Genomic DNA, 18,377 nt, shown 5'->3' on the forward strand with positions numbered 1-18,377 from the left:
AGGCAGAGACCTAGGCAGAAAGAAGTGGGCTCCCTGATGTGGGACTCGATCCCAGGACTTGGGGATCACGCCCTTGGCCGAAGGCAGACGCTCAACCACTGAGCCACCCAGGCGTCCCATTTTTTTCTTTTTTTAAAACATTTTATTTATTTATTTTTGACAGACACGGGCAAAGGGAGAAGCAGGCTCCCTGCGGGGAGCCCAGTGCGGGGCTTGATCCCAGGATCACCAGGATCACTGCAAGACCTGAGCCAAAGACAGAAGCTCAACCATTGAGCCACCCAGGTGCCCCTGGGGCAAAATCTTTTAGGAAGTTTATTATTTTCTAGGTTCTCTTACTATTTGTCAGATGGCCTTTCAAGTTTTCTGTTCCAAAGGGATCCCTGGGTGGTGCAGCGGTTTGGCGCCTGCCTTTGGCCCAGGGTGCGATCCTGGAGACCCGGGATCGAATCCCACAACCGGGCTCCCGGTGCATGGAGCCTGCTTCTCCCTCTGCCTCTCTCTCTCTCTCTCTCTCTCTCTCTCTCTCTCTCTGTGACTATCATAAATAAATAAAAATAAAAAAAAAAAGAGCCTGCTTCTCCCTCTGCCCCCCCCCCCCCCCCGTGACTATCATAAATAAATAAAAATTTAAAAAAAAAGTTTTCTGTTCCAAGGTCTATCTTCCCCCCTGATGTTGGTCACCCTTCAGGAGTTTGATAGCCAAACTAGATTGCTACCTCCACTGATTTTTGCTGCCCAGAGACCCACAACATTTCCATTACATTTGTCAAATTTCTGCCTCTTGTTTTAGACCTAGACCAGGTGCTTCTTTGAAAACCCATCCCAGATCCTAAAATGTGATTTGATGTCCCTTTGTCAATTAATTTATAATTTTTCAGAGCCTTATAGAGTATTCACATATAGTTTATACCTGTTTAAAGCATACACTTCCAGTTTTTAGTGTAGTCACAATACTGCAACTATCCCTACAATCAATTTATTTATTTATTTTTTAAATATTTATTTATTTATTTTTTATGATAGTCACAGAGAGAGAGAGGCAGAGACACAGGCAGAGGGAGAAGCAGGCTCCATGCACCGGGAGCCTGATGTGGGATTCGATCCCGGGTCTCCAGGATCACGCCCTGGGCCAAAGGCAGGCGCCAAACCGCTTCGCCACCCAGGGATCCCCTTACAATCCATTTAAAAACATTTTCATGACTCCAAAAGAAGTCCTGTACTCATTAGCTGTCACACACCAGTACCCCCTATTTTTTATAGTTTTTAACAATGAGTTTTATGTTCTAATTGCAGGGAAGGTATTGTTTATTGATTTTTTTTTTAAGCACGGGTTTATTTTTGAGTATTTAAGCATTAATTTTTTATTTGATACTGTCTTCCTCTCCAGATCCAAGTTTGTAAAGATAGTCTTCCCTAAGAAATTTAAAAAGGCTGGTGCACTGAGTCAGGTGCTTAACATTTTTGGTCCTTTCCTGCCTAGATTTGAACATAATTTTGATCTAGAGGGAGGAGAATTCCCCAATATTGGAACTAACAGTGTTCCTGTCTTTTTTTTTTTTTTTAGACTATGTTATGCCCCCTTCCCCCCCTTTTTAAAGGCAAACAACAGCTTTAACAGTTATCAAAAATTCCATTGTTTGGGACTGAAAATTGTTTCACATACAAAAAGATTCATTTTTCCAAATTGAAATTAAGTTTGTCTTAGTGACTAGATTATGTGTGACCAGATACATCACGTAATTGTGATAAGAAAATACTACTTAAATACTTTAAATGGTTTTCCTTATATGATTTAACCTATATTTTATATTTTCCAGGAACGTCTAGGAAAGTAATTTTTGAACTATGCTTTTGATTAGCTTAAATTTCTTTCTTGGAGTCCCTAAGTAGAAAACGAGAATGGAAAGATTAATTTTTGTAGTAAAGGAAAATGGATTTTTGTCTCAGGTACACAGAGACTATGATGTGGGTTTGCTTTAGTGGAAGTGAGATGCAGATTCTGGAGGTTTGGCTGTGTTGGAAGTACCTCATTTCACATAGTGGGTGTAATAGTTTTTCGATTCAGTTTTTGAGGATCTGGTTGACTCTTGTCCAGAAGAGACCCTTGCTTTTCCACCAAGTACAGGCTTGCTTTATTTTAGCAACTGCTGAGTGCCTCCAATATGTCAGCCATTGTGTTAAGCATTAGAAGTACTAGAAGTACTCTGAACGAATAAACAAGATCCTGCCATCATGGACAGGAGTAGTGGAAAAAAAAAAAGCCAGATGCTAAACAAAGATGTAATTACCAACTGGTGAAGATCCAGATGGGAAAGTACAGAATAGGATGATGGGATTGGGGGGAGCTTATTTTAAATTGGATGAATGAAAGGTGCTTTTAAAGAAGTGCCATTTAAGTTGAGACCTGGAGAGTGAGTAGAAATTTACATGGACCTGGTGGGTGGGTCTAAGGAAGAGTTGATTAAGGCAGAAGGAACAGCAAGTGAGGGAGACCAGAGGCATTCAGACTGCCTGGCACACTTGACAGACTGAGAAGATCATAACTAATCTTGAGCCACTTGTGAGAATGGTGTGAGACGGATTGGAGAGGAGTTAGGCAGGACTTTGTAAATCATGTTGAGGATTTTTATTTAGGTGCAGTGAGAGTTGATGAAGTTAAAAAAATTTTTTTTAAAGATTTTGTTTATTCATGAGAGAGAGAGAGAGAGAGAGGCAGAGACACAGGCAGAGGGAGAAGCAGGCTCCATGCATGGAGCCCGACGTGGGACTTGATCCCGGGTCTCCAGGATCATGCCTGGGGGCTGAAGGCAGCGCTAAACCGCTGAGCCACCCGGGCTGCCCAGTGCAGTTTAAATTTTAAAAATATGGTTTGCTATTTTCATGGAGAATGGTTTTATCTGGGAAGAGGAAGAAGTAGGGTGCTACTTAGGTTAGGGAAGTATTTAGTCCATGTGGGAGCTGTTCTCCACTAGTGTAGCATGGGAGGGAGGTGTGGGTGGCTTTGAGATAAACTTTGGAGGTTTAAATTAGGAGCATCCATGTAAATGTTTTTTGATCATAGGCTTTGGAGTAAGATGAGGAACCTATTTATATATTTAGTAGGATTATTACACTAGAAAGGTACAACCTTAAAGCTTTGGAATAAAAATGTTACTGGAGTGCCAGACATTACTGAAGAATTGGCCCATACTTTCCAAAAAGAACAACTTATAGGGTAGAAATGAATTACTTAAAATAATTTCTCTATGTGAATTGTTTATATTATGATTTTCATGGACTTAGTTCCTAATAAAGTGATATATTAGGAATTTAAAGAGATGAAATTGTCTATTAGCTGCCCTTGAGAGAGCAGAAGCTGAAAGTATGTACTTTCTGGTTAACTGGAATATTAACATATATATAACTGGTGCAAGAAACATATTCCTATGAAGTAAATGTTTTTTTTTTTTTTTTACGTGTTGTGTAGAGCTAAGTATAGCAGTAGGATCTTGAGTCTTTTGGATTTAAAGAAAAGGAAAGTTGATTTGTTAACTAAAGTTCACATTGCTTACACCATTCTCCTGTATATGTTTGATTGCCAGTTGTGAAAGTAGTTCCTTAGAATCATTAAGGAGCTATAACAGAATCTTGTATACAAAATTGGTAGACTAATCGACAGGAACTTTATATCGTAGGCTCTCAGTTGGGTTTCCTAAATGAAAACATTTTAACAAGATATGTGTTTGTTGTAACAATAAAAAGACTAAAATGCTGAAGTTCTTGTCCTTCTCATTATTTGCTGTTGGCTGTATATCCGTGCGTACCTTTTCCCCATACTTCTACAAATTTACATGGGGGGGTGGGTATGTTAAATAGGATCATATTATATTTTGTAAATTTTCTTTCACATATGTTTTAGACCTCTTTCAGAGTCAGTAAATATCAATCTCTACCTTCTTAAATGTATAATGTTCTTCATCGTGGCTGTAACATTTTTTTTCAAGCAGGTTATTTCTAAGTTTTGTAATAAACAGTTAATTGGAAAATAGTCTTTATAATTGGATTTACTTGTTAATGCTTTTATTTTTGTTGGGTAGAGTTACAGATGTGAATTTGCTAGTGCAAAGAATACACATTTGAACCTGTATATCAATGTGGGGTTAGGGATGCTGACTTTTGTGCAGTCAAAAATCTATGTATAAAAACTTTTGACTTCCCAAAAACTGAATCGCTAGTAGCCTGCTGTTGACCAAAAGCCTTACTTACTGAAAATGTAAATAGTTAACATGTATTCTGTATATATATTCTATATTGTATTCTCAAAGTAAGCTAGGGAAAAGAAAATGTTAGTAGAATCATAAGAGGAAATCCATTTATACTACTGTATTGTATTGAAAAATCTATCCATACATGGACCCACGCATTTCAGACCATACTATTCAAGAGTCAGCAATGTATTCTTAAAGGACTGTCACCAGGATACTTCACACAAATTTAAGGGATTAATTTATAACAGGAAGATAAGTGATTCTCTCACTGGGCATTGTAAAGATTATAATGAGCTGAAACTAAAGTGTTTAGTGTAAAGCTGTTCACAGTAAATATCGCTCAGGTGTTTTCTAGTATTGCTGTTAGTACTTTTTGTACTTTTTTTTTTTTTTTTTTTTACTATTCCTCTTCATTTAATGATATATATATATTGGAATAATAAAATGAAAACTATTGAAGTTTGCCTGAAGGGTTCATAGTTTATAGCTTTTAATGTGTGCATCTTCCTGATTGGAGAATTTGCTGTGCTTTAGGGAACTGTGTATCCTAAGTGTGAGTTTGGTCTGTTTGATGTCAGGTTTTTGGGGTACTTTCTTGTTCAGGGCTAAGGCCGTAAGCGATACTCTAACTCACGTAATCTTTTCCATGACAATTTTGCTTAAATCTGTTATTTGATAATCTAAATGTTATTGTGGGTTCTCTGATAAGCTCATTTTTTTATATCAGTTAAGAATTAGAGCAACAGCTGTTCTAAATATCTCAAGAGCAGTTCTACACATTCTTACAAACATGAAACTGCCTTTTAAGGATCTGTGTTGATTGCAGCTGTTCATAACATCCCATTAGAATGTGCATAAATATTTGGTCACTAGTATCTCTTACCCAGGAAAGGGAGAACTGTGTTATTCTCTGGCCTAAAAAGGTGATTATTTCTAGGATCTGATGATTAGAACAGAGGAGGAGTCTTTTTTTGGTTTTATTTATTTAGTATTTATTCACGAGAGCCACAGAAGCTGAGACATAGGTAGAGGGAGAAGCAGACCCCATGCAGGGAGCCGGATGTGGGACTCGACCCCAGGTCTCCAGGATCACACCCCGGCCTGAAGGCAGGAGCTTAACCGCCGAGCCACAGGCGTCCTGGAATAGAGGAGTCTTGAACTAAACTACCAACCTGTACTTGGGAGTGGAGTAACAGTAATGTCAGGTAGCAAGTGTCTGTTTTTAGCAGCATTGAATTGGAATGGTGTGGCATAGAGAGGAAGTCTAGGATAAAGATTCTTGATGTCTAGAGATGTAACCATTCTAGGTGTAAATATGAATGATGTAAAGCAATGGTAAATAAGAAAATAAGTACAGTTATGGATGGGTTATTAAGTACAGACTTAAAGTATCAGTGCAGAGGAGAGGTTACGTTGGGGGAGTGGAGTGATAGAAAAGGCAGGGGTGGGACTTGAGCACATGGGGTTAAAACACATGGATGGAAAGATCGGGATGGTCTAATTGAAGGTATAGAAGTAGTACTAAATCTAATTGGTTTGCTTGGCAGTACAAAAAAAGGCACATATGGGGTCTGGAGTCTGGTAGTCCTGATTTTGAATCTTGGATGCTTATATTTACCAGTTATGTTTCTGGATACATTAATATGACTTGAATCAGATCTTTTTTTTTTTTTTAATTTTTATTTATTTATGATAGTCACACACACAGAGGCAGAGACACAGGCAGAGGGAGAAGCAGGCTCCATGCACCGGGAGCCCGACGTGGGACTCGATCCCGGGTCTCCAGGATCGCGCCCTGGGCCAAAGGCAGGCACCAAATCGCTGCGCCACCCAGGGATCTTGAATCAGATCTTCATTTATAAAATTGGACCATAGTAGTATTGAGCATTTGGGAAAATCAAGTATAGATTGCTAGACTTCACTGGCAAAAGAACAGGTGTGGGAGCTTGACCTTGCTTGGATGAAAGAGACACTGCCATAGCTAAAGATTGGATGCAGGTTCTGTGCAGATATTGGAAGTTCCTGGTGAGTGGGGAGTAGTAGATAAATTTTTAAATATTTTGTTCCGTACTTGTTGCTTGTAAAAATCCTAGTGGAATAAATCAGCCACTGAAGATTTTTTAGATCACGACTTAACTATATCTGTTAGCATTGTATAGGAGTGTTTACTTAAATGCTAATGGTGGCCATGCGTGGTGGGGGCAGGGGCGGGTGGTTGTAGAATTACAGATGTTTCTTTTCTTTGTCATACTTTTTGTTTTCTAATTTTCTGCAATGAGCTTAAACTAACTAGAAAGCCCTGGACTAGGTTCTAGAATGGGCTCTAATATTTGACTTAATCTTTTGGGATTTCTTCACATTTAAATATTAGGTTTCTTTGTGTGAGCTTTTATTTTTTTATTTTTTTATTTTTATTTTTTTGAGCTTTTATTTTTAAAAACCCTTTGTTTTGTGCTATTTAACTATTTACCCTTATTCAGTTCTTTTTGGATGAAAGTAGGACTTTTTATTCTTCATGGGTTGATTTTGAAGCTAGCTGACTGGATTTTAATGAATAGTTTGGAAAGGTGAAGCAGAACTTTCATAGCAAACTAGTTAGTATATTTTTGTGTGGAATTTAAACCAGGATTTCAGTGGAACAATGGTAAAATCGCTAGTACTTTATTATTTATGATGTGCCGATCTCTGATATAAATCCTTCAAACGTGGACCAACATGGAGCACCTGGGTGGCTTAGTTGGTTAGGTGTCTGACTCTTATTTTGGCTCAGGTCATCTCAAGGCTGGGAGATGGAACCCTTCACTCTGTGCTGGGTGTGGAGCCTGCTTAAGATTTTCTCTCTCCCTCTCTCTGCCCCTATCCCACCCCCCAAAATGGTGTATCAACAACATTTAATTTTTATAGTAGGTATATGAGGTAGGGTTATAATTTTCCCCATTTTATGTTTTTATATATTTTTTGCAATCTGCATTCTATTCCCAGGTTTATTCAGCACAATCCTTTCAGCCTACATGACAAAGTATAAACACAACAGTGCTGGGGCACCTGGGTGGCTCAGTCAGTTAAAGGTCTGCCTTCGGCTCAGGTCATGATCTGGAGTCCTGGGTTCAGGCCCCTCATCAGGCTCCCTGCTCAGTGGGGAGTCTGCTTCTCCCTCACCCCTCACTCTACTTGTGCTTTCTCTTTTTCTCTTATGTAAATAAATAACATCTTTAAAAAAAAACAACAGAACAGCACCTAAAATGCTAGAAGTTTATAAGACTCAAGACAAAAAATTTATACTGACTGTTAAAAAGCCAAAAAAGCAGTGTATGTTTTGCCAAGGTAGCCTGCAAGATCCCTATGAACAAGAGTTGCGATAGAGGGGTCTGTGATGACCCTGCAGAGCTTGCTCTCAACTTGCTCATCAATTTCAGAGAGAAAGGGAGACCTGGGATGTGGGTGTGTGTGCATGAGTACATGTAAAAATAGAACCATTTTCGGTAACTTACACGGGGTGTTTGACCCTAGAGGCTGGGAAAGGACAGGGCCAGGGGAGCAGGGCCAGGCTGGCAGGAACAGCAGCTGCATGAAAGTCCGCCTTTTCCTGAGACGCTCTGCAGACCAACAAGCAAGGGCATGATCAGGCCACCAGACTAGCCCCTGGTCATTTGTGGAAATGAAAGTCATACCTGCAGGTTGGGGCTACACTTCTACCCTGCTTGTCCCTGCTGGCTTTGCTACTAAATTGACTCTCTCGGGAACTCAAAATATGGGAGCTTTCTAGCCAGAAAACTGGAAGGCATCTTTATAGGCGCAGCCCTGAACCACAATAACACTCCTGCAGCTGGAACTTTGCTTTTGGAGGAGATGTCCCCGTTGCTGTCTTCAAAGCCTGCCCTAAGTAATTTTTTTCTTACCAATTCTCCTTTGGCTAGGAAAGTGACAAAATTGGAGTGGATGAGATAGAAGTTATAGGGCCTAGTGGCTATTTATTGGCAGAAGTTGGAGCTGGAGTGGCTACTGTGGCAGCAGCAGCCATTGGAGCGACATCGCCTGGAGGGCATGGGGAGAAGAGGACCTGCCATGTGGAGGGCGATGGCAGCATTTTCCTGGGAGGGCTGAATTACCTGGGGGGGGGGGGGGGGGCGGTGTCCTAGTGATGGTAGCGGTGGGCAGTGATCTGGCCATCAATTTGTTCTCCGTCCATGTCCTTTAGCACCTTCTTGGCTTCATCTGGATTTTCAGACTCCACAGATGCATAGCCTTTAGAAAGATGGGGTTACATCCTTTCTACAGGCATTTGAGTCATAGTAATTTTCCCAGAGGTGGAGACCATCATCATCACGTGGTCCTTGCTCACATTTCTAGTGAGCCTCCTGATAGACATTTGAGCTGGTTTAGCGGAAGGACTCTGCTTTTTCCTTTTCTTTTCATCTCTTTTGGGTGTTTTGGATTTGAAATGGGAATGCAGCCTGTTGTCATGCAAATGCCCAGAAGTACTTGAGCTAGAGAAGCTGCTGGAATTGGAGCTGTAGGTTGTGCTGTATTTCCCTAGCAGCTTGACACTGAAGGGGGGACCTTGAATCACTGCTGGAGCCTGTCCTGGTGTTGGGGGTAGAGCTGGATCAGGACCTGGTGCTGCTGCCACCACTGGAAGTGCTGCCCTTGTTCCAAGTTTTATCCTTGTCAAGATCCTTCTCGCTCCACTCCTTGGTGGCCCCTTTATATCTTGGTGGCCCCTTTATATTTAGAATGATCCTTGGACTTCTCATCAGAGTGATTTTTGTGTTTGGTAGGAGGAGGATCCTATCTTCATGCCTTTGTGACCTACTCCCTCTCTCTTCAACTGCTAAGGCCGAGGCCCTAATTTTCCCCATTTTAGAATTTTAGAGATTAAGTAACAGAATTCACACAGCTAGAAAAGGCAGAGAAGAGAGTTGGATAGACCCATACTGATTCTGGTGTTTGAGCTCTCTGTAAATACAGTAAAGTTGATGGCAAAGTGGAAAAGCTAAGCATTTCTTTTTTTTAGTGTGATAAGCTTACTGTTAACAGAACTTTTTAGGAATGTAAGAATTGCTTTGTAATGATAGGATATTGGTTTCTTAGGATAAGAAGACTGTGGACTTTCCCCATATTTGGCAGGAGTTATGCCTTGTTTGCGGTCTTGTTTGCCTGCTATATCATATGAAGATTGCCATTCCAGTAGTGACACTTGATTGTTTTCTAAGAAGTTAATTGTTTGTAGTGTGAGTATGAGCCAAAAAAGGATGAATATGATTGACTCTTGAACAGTTTTGGGGTTGGGGTGACTTGGGAAACCAAAAACTTAACTACTAATAGTGTGCTGTTGACTGGCAGCCTTATAGCAGAAACAGTTTAACACATTTTGTATATTGTATCTACTATGTATTGTATTCTTATAATAAAGTAAGCTAGAGAAAAAGTTATTAAAATAATAAGGAAAATACATTTACAGTAGAGTATCACAGAATATCCATGTTATAAGTGGATCCCCACAGTTCAAACCAGTTTTGTTGAAGGGTCAGCTGTAATTTGACCCGAGACAAACTTTTATTTAGCTTTTCAAGAATTACAAAGCAGCTCTTATTACTGTTAAGGCAGATGTAGATTTTAAAAGTAAGGGGATCCCTGGGTGGCTCAGTGGTTTGGTGCCTGCCTTTGGCCCAGGGCGTGATCCTGGAGTCCTGGGATTGAGTCTCCCGCATCAGGCTCCCTGCATGGAGTCTGCTTCTCCCCTGCTTGTGTCTCTGCTCTTCTCTGTCTCTGTCTCTCCCTGTCTGTCTCTCTCTGTCTCTCTTGAATAAATAAATAAAATCTTAAAAAAAAAAAAAGATTATTTATTCTGAATCCCATATAAGACTCCCCACGGGGAGCCTGCTTTCCCCTCTGTCTGTGTCTTTGCCTCTCTCTCCTTCTGTGTCTCTCATGAATAAATAAATAAAATTTTAAAAAGATCTTAAAAAAAGAGAGAATGAAAAACCTATGGGGAAGTATAGAGGCCATGCTAGCAAAACCCATCAATTCCAATATAACTGACTTTCTAAGCTTAAACATGGTATTTTGAAGTAGTTATACTTGTGAGCCTTAGGTTTCTAAAATAAGCTGCACATGCATGAAACTGCAAATACATGCAGGTAGTGTATGAATTGGTGATTTGGAAGAACGTGTTCACAGAAGAATGTGGTGTTCACAAGCGACAATGAAGTTTATTGTCGGAAATGGTGAGTCCTTGTGGTGCCTGACTGGCTCAGTTGGAAGAGCATGCAATTTCTTGACCTTGGGATTGTGAATTTGAGCCCCCAGGTTGGGTGTAGAGATTACTTAAAAAAAAAAAAAATAGTAAACTTTAAAAAAAATTTGTGAGTCCTTGGAAGCTAGTTCTAGGAAAATTATTTTTTACTAATACATAGTAGGATAAGAGTTCTTCTCATGGCTTATAGACTGTTCTCTAGGGGAAATTATAAGCTATTTGAGAAAGCAAGAACATTTAATTGATGTATTGGTAAGAGGGTACAATATTTCATATTGGGATTTTGAGCAACAGACTTGAAGAGTAAGGAATAGTGGAGGTTGGCTAGATAGTATTCTATTCTATTATAGATATAAGATAATCTGTTACCTAGTCACTTAGATAAACTTATTAGGACTAATGGTTAACACATCAGACTTGTGCTTCAACATCTAAATGACAGGACTCCCATTATTCTAAGAGGCCAGCCATTCTTAGAGATAGTTTTACTCAATGGAGAGATCAAAATAAAATATTTACAGTGCGCTTTTATAATGTGTGGCTTTTTAGTTAAGACTCAGAAAGGTTGCCTGCTATGGTGATGTAATCCTCTTGGATGTAATGTTGTATGCAGTAAGGTTTGATGCTTAAATGTTTTTTTCCCCTAGGGCTTGCATTTCTTTTGGTCCTAAGAATCGTTCAATTGGAGCAGCAGCTAAAAGCCAGGTAGAGTTTTGTTTTGTTTCCTTTTTTCCTAAATGACTTATTTCTCTGCTTTGTCCATCTTTCCATTCAGTAAGTATTTCAGTGCCCATTATGTGCCTAGTATGACCGTTCCTAGGTGAACAGCTGAAAAAGGCCTGATCCTTAGTCTCCTGTGCTTGAGTGAGAAGCAAATAGCTTTTTAAAATAGCATGAACGGGGCCCCCTTGGTGGCTAAGTTGGGTAGGCTTCTGACTCTTGATTGATTTCTGCTCAGGTTTTGATCTCAGGGTTGTGAGTTCAGGCTTGATATTGGGCGGGCTCCATGCCGGGCATGGACCCTACTTTGAAAAACAAAATAACTTGAACGGCATAATTTCTTTAATGAAGACTACCGGGATGTATTTTGCCCAGACTTGTTTAAGCAAGGCTTGCTTATTCCTGTATATTTTACATGTTCCTTAAAGTCTGTCTCTTTGGGTTTTCATCTTAGTCATACTTAGAGTTAATGTTTGTAGATTTGATCTTGTTAATCAAGGAGCTCAAGGAAATAAAGCGTACTTGTAGAAGCACACTTGACATTAATGTTTTTACTTTATAAAATAGGAACCTAACATTATTTGTTGGTTTCTAAGTAACCAGAGCAGCAAAACTCCAAGAGTTCTGCTGCTTTGGTTGTCTGAGCTTGTAAAATTAAGGAATTGCATATTTGACCTTTTAATGGTTCATTCTGGATCACCATAAAGAATTAATTAACGGTCTTTTTTTCTGGGTTGGGCAGGGCCGATGATTTAAAAGTCCAGGGGCACCTGGCTGGTTTAGTTGGGAGAACATGTGACTCTTGGATCTTGGGGTTGTGAGTTTTGAGCCCCACATTGGGTATAGAAATTATTAAAAAATAATAATAAAATAAATTTTAAAAAAGCCTAAGAAAATGGTGCTTAGCCAATTTTTTAAACATTGAGTGTTTTATAATTTCATTTTAAAAAAAATCAAAGGTTTGTTAGGAAGCAGTAGATAACATGTCCAGAGCTAGTTTAAAATGTCTTCTCTTCTAAAATACCAGTGAGTTTTTTTTTTTTTTTTAAACTTGCTTTAATTATTGAGAATAGTTCTTGTACTAAACTGGCAACTTAGTTCTAGGATTAGTCACTGTGATACTGAGTTTCTGTTTGGCAGCCTACTGAAAGTAGGGCCCAATGTTGGAGGTCTCATTGTTTTATAAAAGACTTCTGAGTGCTTTTTAACATAGCTGATGCAGAGGAGCTCTGTAGAAATTTGGAAGTTACACTTGCTGCCTTTATCCAAAGTCACCATTAGTATCTTAATGTATAACCTTTTGTACTTTTTCTGCAGATATATTTTTATTTTTTTTTTAATTTTTTAAAAAAATTTATTATAGTCAGAGAGAGAGAGAGAGAGAGAGAGAGAGAGGCAGAGGGAGAAGAAGGCTCCATGCAGGGAGCCCGATGTGGGATTCGATCCCGGGTCTCCAGGATCGTGCCCTGGGCCAAAGGCAGGCGCCAAACCGCTGCACCACCCAGGGATCCCTTTTTCTGCAGATTTAAATGCTTCCCCTGCTGCAAAAGTGAGATCATACCATATAGATACTTGTCTTCCAACTTTCTAAAAAAATGTTACCATTGTATGGGTGTATCATTTATTTATCCATTCTCCTGTTAATTGACCATCTAGGCTGTTTCCAGTTTTCTGCTGTTGTAAATAATACTTGGTTACTGTCTGTTTACATTTATCTTTGTGTACTTACTGTCCTCTTTTTTCCCCAATATGTTTAGTTTCTTTCACTAGAATCTGAATTGATATGCCCTGAATTGACTCCGAAAGTTTGAATCATAAATTATGGTAATTTTTAAAAATTAAAGCTCATTTTATGTAAATGTTGATTAGAAGTTTAAGAACAGAAGACTACCTTTGTACATGTTCAATGACCTGTCTTCATGGAGAAGTAGGACAAGCTAGGCTCTGGTCCCATCCTTTATACTGTGGTCTGTACAAATCCATTGTTCCTCACTTCACATGTGAGCAGGCATTATACAGAAAGGTGTACTGCTGAAGAAAATGAAACTCAGAAGGAAACTTGAAGTTAAAGTTAAAATGATGCTAGTTTATTCTGACATTGTTGATTTTTTTTTTTCCCCCTAATTGCTCTTAGTCTTTTTACTCTTTGATTCTGATGTTCTTTCTTTTAGGTAATTTCCAATGCAAAGAACACAGTCCAGGGATTTAAAAGATTCCATGGCCGAGCATTCTCTGATCCATTTGTGGAAGCAGAAAAATCTAACCTTGCTTATGATATTGTGCAACTGCCCACTGGATTAACAGGTATAAAGGTAAGATCTCAAAGTAATGCCTTGTAATTGAAATACAGTGTTTTATTATATCAGGTCAATACATGTTTGTACCATTCTGAGTTCAAGTTGGAATGAAAATGTTTATAAATGTTTAGGAGAAGGTTTTGGTAGGAAAGACCCTTTGGTGTTTTTGAATAATCTGAATTTTTTTTTTTTTTTAAGATTTTACTTATTTATTCATTAGAGACACAGAGAGAAAGAGATGCACAGACTTAGGCAGAGAGAGGAGGCTCCATGCAGGGAGCCTGATGCCGGACTTGATCATGCCCTGGGCCAAAGGCAGACGCTTCACCACTGAGCCATCCAGGCATCCCACATAATCTGAATTTTAATTGGAAATGAAAGGTTGCACTATTAATATGAGTTGGACAGATGGGTAGTGGTGATTTGAAGTTAACGTTGCCATTGCTGCTTGTATTGTTTACTGATGGAGCAGTCTTTCTGGTGTGACTTTAGTGAACACTTCTGGAATACCAAACAAATAACTGAACACTTTAAAGTCACTAACCAGGGATCCCGGCATGGAGCCTCTGCTTCTCCCTCTGCCTGTTTCTCTGCCTCTCTTTCTATGTCTATCATGAATAAATAAATAAAATTTTAAAAAGAAAATAAGTCTTAAAAAAAATAAAGTCACTAACCAGGTGTATGGTCATACTCTTGACAATACTCTTGACAATAGGACTTTTTAGATTGGAAAGAGGTATTCTTTTGAGAAAAGGGAGTTTAGTCTTTGATATCTCTGGGACATCTAGAAGAGTTTGTGAAGCATACAGTGAATTGATAATACAAAAGAGGCAAGTGAGTTTAGCAAGGGGAGATTTGGTGTTTGAGACATTGCAGTTGGGGAAGTTAGGATCGTGGAAATAGGCTCAGAATGCAATAAATGATGAGACTTGGGAGAAGAAGGTAGTGAGTTGTCCTGTTGTAGCTGAGAACACAGTTGAATTTAGAAGTGAAGAATTTTGATAACTGAAGAATGATCACTGGGTTTACTTAGATTATTTGTGGCAGTCATCAGAACAGTTTGAATGGCTGGTAATAGATAAATCTGGAGTACAGGGGAGGGAAGCAGGGAGAAAAAAGAGGTGAGTAAATGGAGAATACTAATAGGAAAGAAATAGGATTAGGTATTGTCAGATTTAGTCATAAGCATTGCAAGAGCCAAAAGAGGAAGAGACTAGGGAGAAGACTCGGGAACAAGTGCATCCAAGTATAGGAGTGGATGAATAGACCAGCAGATAGGGAAGAAGAGACTCCTGGGGAGGGGTGCTTTCCCATCTTTATCATGCAGTAAAGTAAGAGACTACTAGATTCTGAATCAGAGTAAATTATGTTTGGGCTGGGGAGCTAAGAGTGGAGGAGAAAATAGTGTTTAGGTCACCTGGAGCAGCAGCGGAAAGAAGAGAGTAAATGTTTTCAGGGATGGGTTGTATTTGGGGACTATGGGCATGTGGGCTGGGGCTTGTCCTAGTCAGTTTTTCAGCATTTAAAGTTTGTAGCCCTTATTGAAGTTGCATACTTTATGCAGGGTAGTTTATCTTGAATCATTATTCATTTATCCTTTATTTTATTTATTTATTTATTTCTAATTTTTATTTATTTATGATAGTCACACAGAGAGGGAGAGAGAGGCAGAGACATAGGCAGAGGGAGAAGCAGGCTCCATGCACCGGGAGCCCGATGGGGGATTCGATCCCGGGTCTCCAGGATCGCGCCCTGGGCCAAAGGCAGGTGCCAAACCGCTGCGCCACCAGGGATCCCTCATTTATCCTTTAATTCAAGTATTTATTGGGTCAAGTTTGTCCTGTCTTGGCCTATAACAGGAAATAAACTATGACCTCAGGTTAGATTGGATCCTAATTTCAGAAATGATCTTAAAGTCAACACGGTAAATGAACTAAAACACATAGTATTCCAGATGGTAGAATGTCCGCCACCAAACCCCTTTATGGAGGTACAGTGTGGGCCATGGTGAGCTACATCAGTTTGCTTTTGCACGGTAATGGTCTCAGGTTTTGTTGGTGGTCACAACATACTGTTTACATAATGGTCCTTATCTGGAGTATTAATGTTTGCTAAACATGTTAAAAAGCTAAAAGTGACCTTCAAGTTGTTTTTGCTTCTCAAACTAGTGTTCTTCAGTTCCTTCTTAAGATAATGTTCCGTTGATGATGTGTTAGACATTGCTTATTTCAGGCTTTTAGGTCATGAAAAGCTGGAATAAGCCCAGATCCTTATGTTTTATTGCAGGTCAAATATATGGAGGAAGAGCGAAATTTTACTACGGAGCAAGTGACAGCCATGCTTTTGTCCAAACTGAAGGAGACAGCAGAAAGTGTTCTCAAGAAGCCTGTTGTGGACTGTGTTGTTTCGGTGAGTTTGATTCCTTTTTTTTTTTTTTTTTTTTTTAACATTTTGTTTATTCATGAGAGACAAGGGGAGAGAGAGAGAGAGAGAGAGGCAAAGACACAGGCAGACAGAGAAGCAGGCTTGAGAGAGAGAGAAAGAGAGAGAGAGAGAGAGAGAGAGAGAGAGAGAGAGAAAGGCAAAGACACAGGCAGACAGAGAAGCAGGCTCCATGCAGGGAGCCCGTTGTGGGACTCGACCCCAGGACTTCAGGACCACGCCCTGGGCCAAAGGCAGGCTCTAAACCGCTGAGCCATCCAGGGGTCCCTGATTCTTGAGATCATGACCTGAGCTGAAGTCAAGAGTCTAATGCTTAACTGACTGAGCCACCCAGGTGCCCCTCCAGGTTTTTTTTTTTAATTATAAATAAATTTTAAAAATTTATTGTAGTCAATGAACTTGATGATAAGATTTTGCTCTTATGTGTTAAGTTTGTAGGATTTTAGGCTAAATTCCTAGATGTACAACTGCTAGGACAAAGAATATGTGTATTTGTAATTATAACAGCAGCTGTTTAATTGTCCTTTAAAGAATTTGTAATCACACTTCTCCCTGCAGAGTATAAGAGGACTTGTTGGACAACAGCCTCATCACAACTTATTGAGGTGTTAGCTAGTTCTGTAATAGTTGAATAATGCTATCAAAGTGTATGCGATTTTAATGTTTACTCTTTAGGTGAAGTTGAACATTTTAATTTTTTAATTTTTTATTTTTTTTGAAGTTGAACATTTTTAAATTTAAGGTTTCTTTATTTCCTTTTCTACATAAGACATTCCTATTCTTTGCTCATTTTGAGTTTATGGTGTACATTTTGATCTGTAGTTCTTCATAAAAAAGAGATAAGCTCTATCATTTTATGATATGAGTTGCAAATATTTTTCCCCATTTAGTCATTAGAATTTTTATGAGTGAAATTTATTATTAGTATTATTTTTATATTTTATTTATTTATTCATGAGAGACAGAGACAGAGAGAGAGAGAGAGAGAGAGAGAGAGAGGGGCAGAGACATAGGCAGAGGGAGAAGCAGGCTCCCTGTGTGGGGAGTCTGATGTGGGACTCGATCCTGGGACCTCAGGATCACGACCTGAGCTGAAGGCAGACGCCCAACCTCTGAGCCACCCAGGTGTCCGAGTCAAATATATTAATCGATTAAAAATTGTTTTGTTCATAGTTGACATACAATGTTACATTAGTTTCAGGTGTACATCTTAGTGATTTGACAAGTTTGTACTTTACGCTTGTTTAACACAAGTGTAGCTGCCATCTGTCCTGTTAATGTTGCTATTCAAATGTATTAATCTTTTCTCCCCTTTTTTTCCTCTTCTCTGTTTTGTGTTACATTTAGAGAATTTTTTCCTACTCTGATGGTAAAGACTGCCTTTCCTTCTGGTGCTCATTTTTTTTTTTTTTAAACTGTTAAATCTTTGATTTGAAATCTATTTTGGTATGAGGTGTGCAGTAGGGATGCAACCTCATAATTTTTCTCTTTCATCCATTCCAATGCTCTTTACTGAATATTCTAACATTTCTTTATTTATTTGAAATACTTCCTTGATTGTATGCGGAATAAATTGCTGTAGGTATTTGAAGACATTTCTGGATTTTGCTGTTTTTTGGCAGATATGTTTTAAATGAGGACTCCCTAATATAGTAAACTTTCAAATTTTTTTGTAGGTTCCTTGTTTCTATACTGATGCAGAAAGACGATCAGTGATGGATGCGACACAAATTGCTGGTCTTAATTGCCTGCGATTAATGAATGAAACAACTGCAGGTAACAGGGGTTGTTAGCATCTGTGACTTGCTAAATCTTGAAGGTTTTGCAGTCTTAAAACTATGGGGTTTCTTGTTCTTTATTTTGCTTGCAGCACTTACACATATGTGCCATAGTACTTTTGGATATTGTGTCACTCATAAAGAATTCATCTGACCAGTGCTTTTTCTTTATCCACATAGCACTTACTTTGGTATGTAATCACATGCTTGTTTGGAAAGTAACACAGTTACTGTGTGTCGAGAGCAGTGTGTTGTTTTAAAGATTGGCCTTTTTTTCCACCACTGTAATGGGGTGTAAAGAAACATCTCAGGGAGAGATAGGTAGGAATGTTGAGGTGGCATAAATTAGAAGAAATCCTGGAAAATATTTTTGGAAAAGTGGGGGAAGTGGTGGGGGAAAATAGCCCAGCCCAGGTCATTGGAATTGAAAATTGGAAATGTTAAGGAGGTCTAAGTGAATGTCAGTCTTTGATTCTTTGTAGTTAATGTTCCTCATGAATAAATTATGCAAAGCATATGGAGAATTTGATTTTTCCAAAACAGCATATGATGTAGTCCTATTCACTATATATATATTTTTTTTACTTAAAGTGACTTTTAAATGTACTATTTAAATGATAATATTACATTGAAT

General features: G+C 38.9%; 1 protein-coding gene and 1 pseudogene across 3 annotated transcripts in view; one reads left to right on the forward strand and one right to left on the reverse strand.

Moving 5' to 3' along the window:
• The window catches only part of HSPA4 (heat shock protein family A (Hsp70) member 4), a 71,016-nt gene that overhangs the window by 24,545 nt on the left and 28,094 nt on the right, over window positions 1–18,377 (forward strand). For all 3 annotated transcript variants that reach the window (XM_025433105.3, XM_049116070.1, XM_025433106.3), the window contains exons 2-5: window positions 11,154–11,211; window positions 13,398–13,538; window positions 15,810–15,932; window positions 17,642–17,741. In XM_025433105.3, the coding sequence (XP_025288890.1) occupies window positions 11,154–11,211; window positions 13,398–13,538; window positions 15,810–15,932; window positions 17,642–17,741 (422 nt within the window). The remainder of the gene's footprint in view (window positions 1–11,153; window positions 11,212–13,397; window positions 13,539–15,809; window positions 15,933–17,641; window positions 17,742–18,377) is intronic.
• LOC112650378 (RNA-binding protein with serine-rich domain 1-like) lies at window positions 8,386–9,368 on the reverse strand (annotated as a pseudogene).

This window comes from Canis lupus, chromosome 11, assembly GCF_003254725.2.
Source record: "Canis lupus dingo isolate Sandy chromosome 11, ASM325472v2, whole genome shotgun sequence".
NCBI classification, from domain to species: Eukaryota; Metazoa; Chordata; class Mammalia; order Carnivora; family Canidae; genus Canis; species Canis lupus.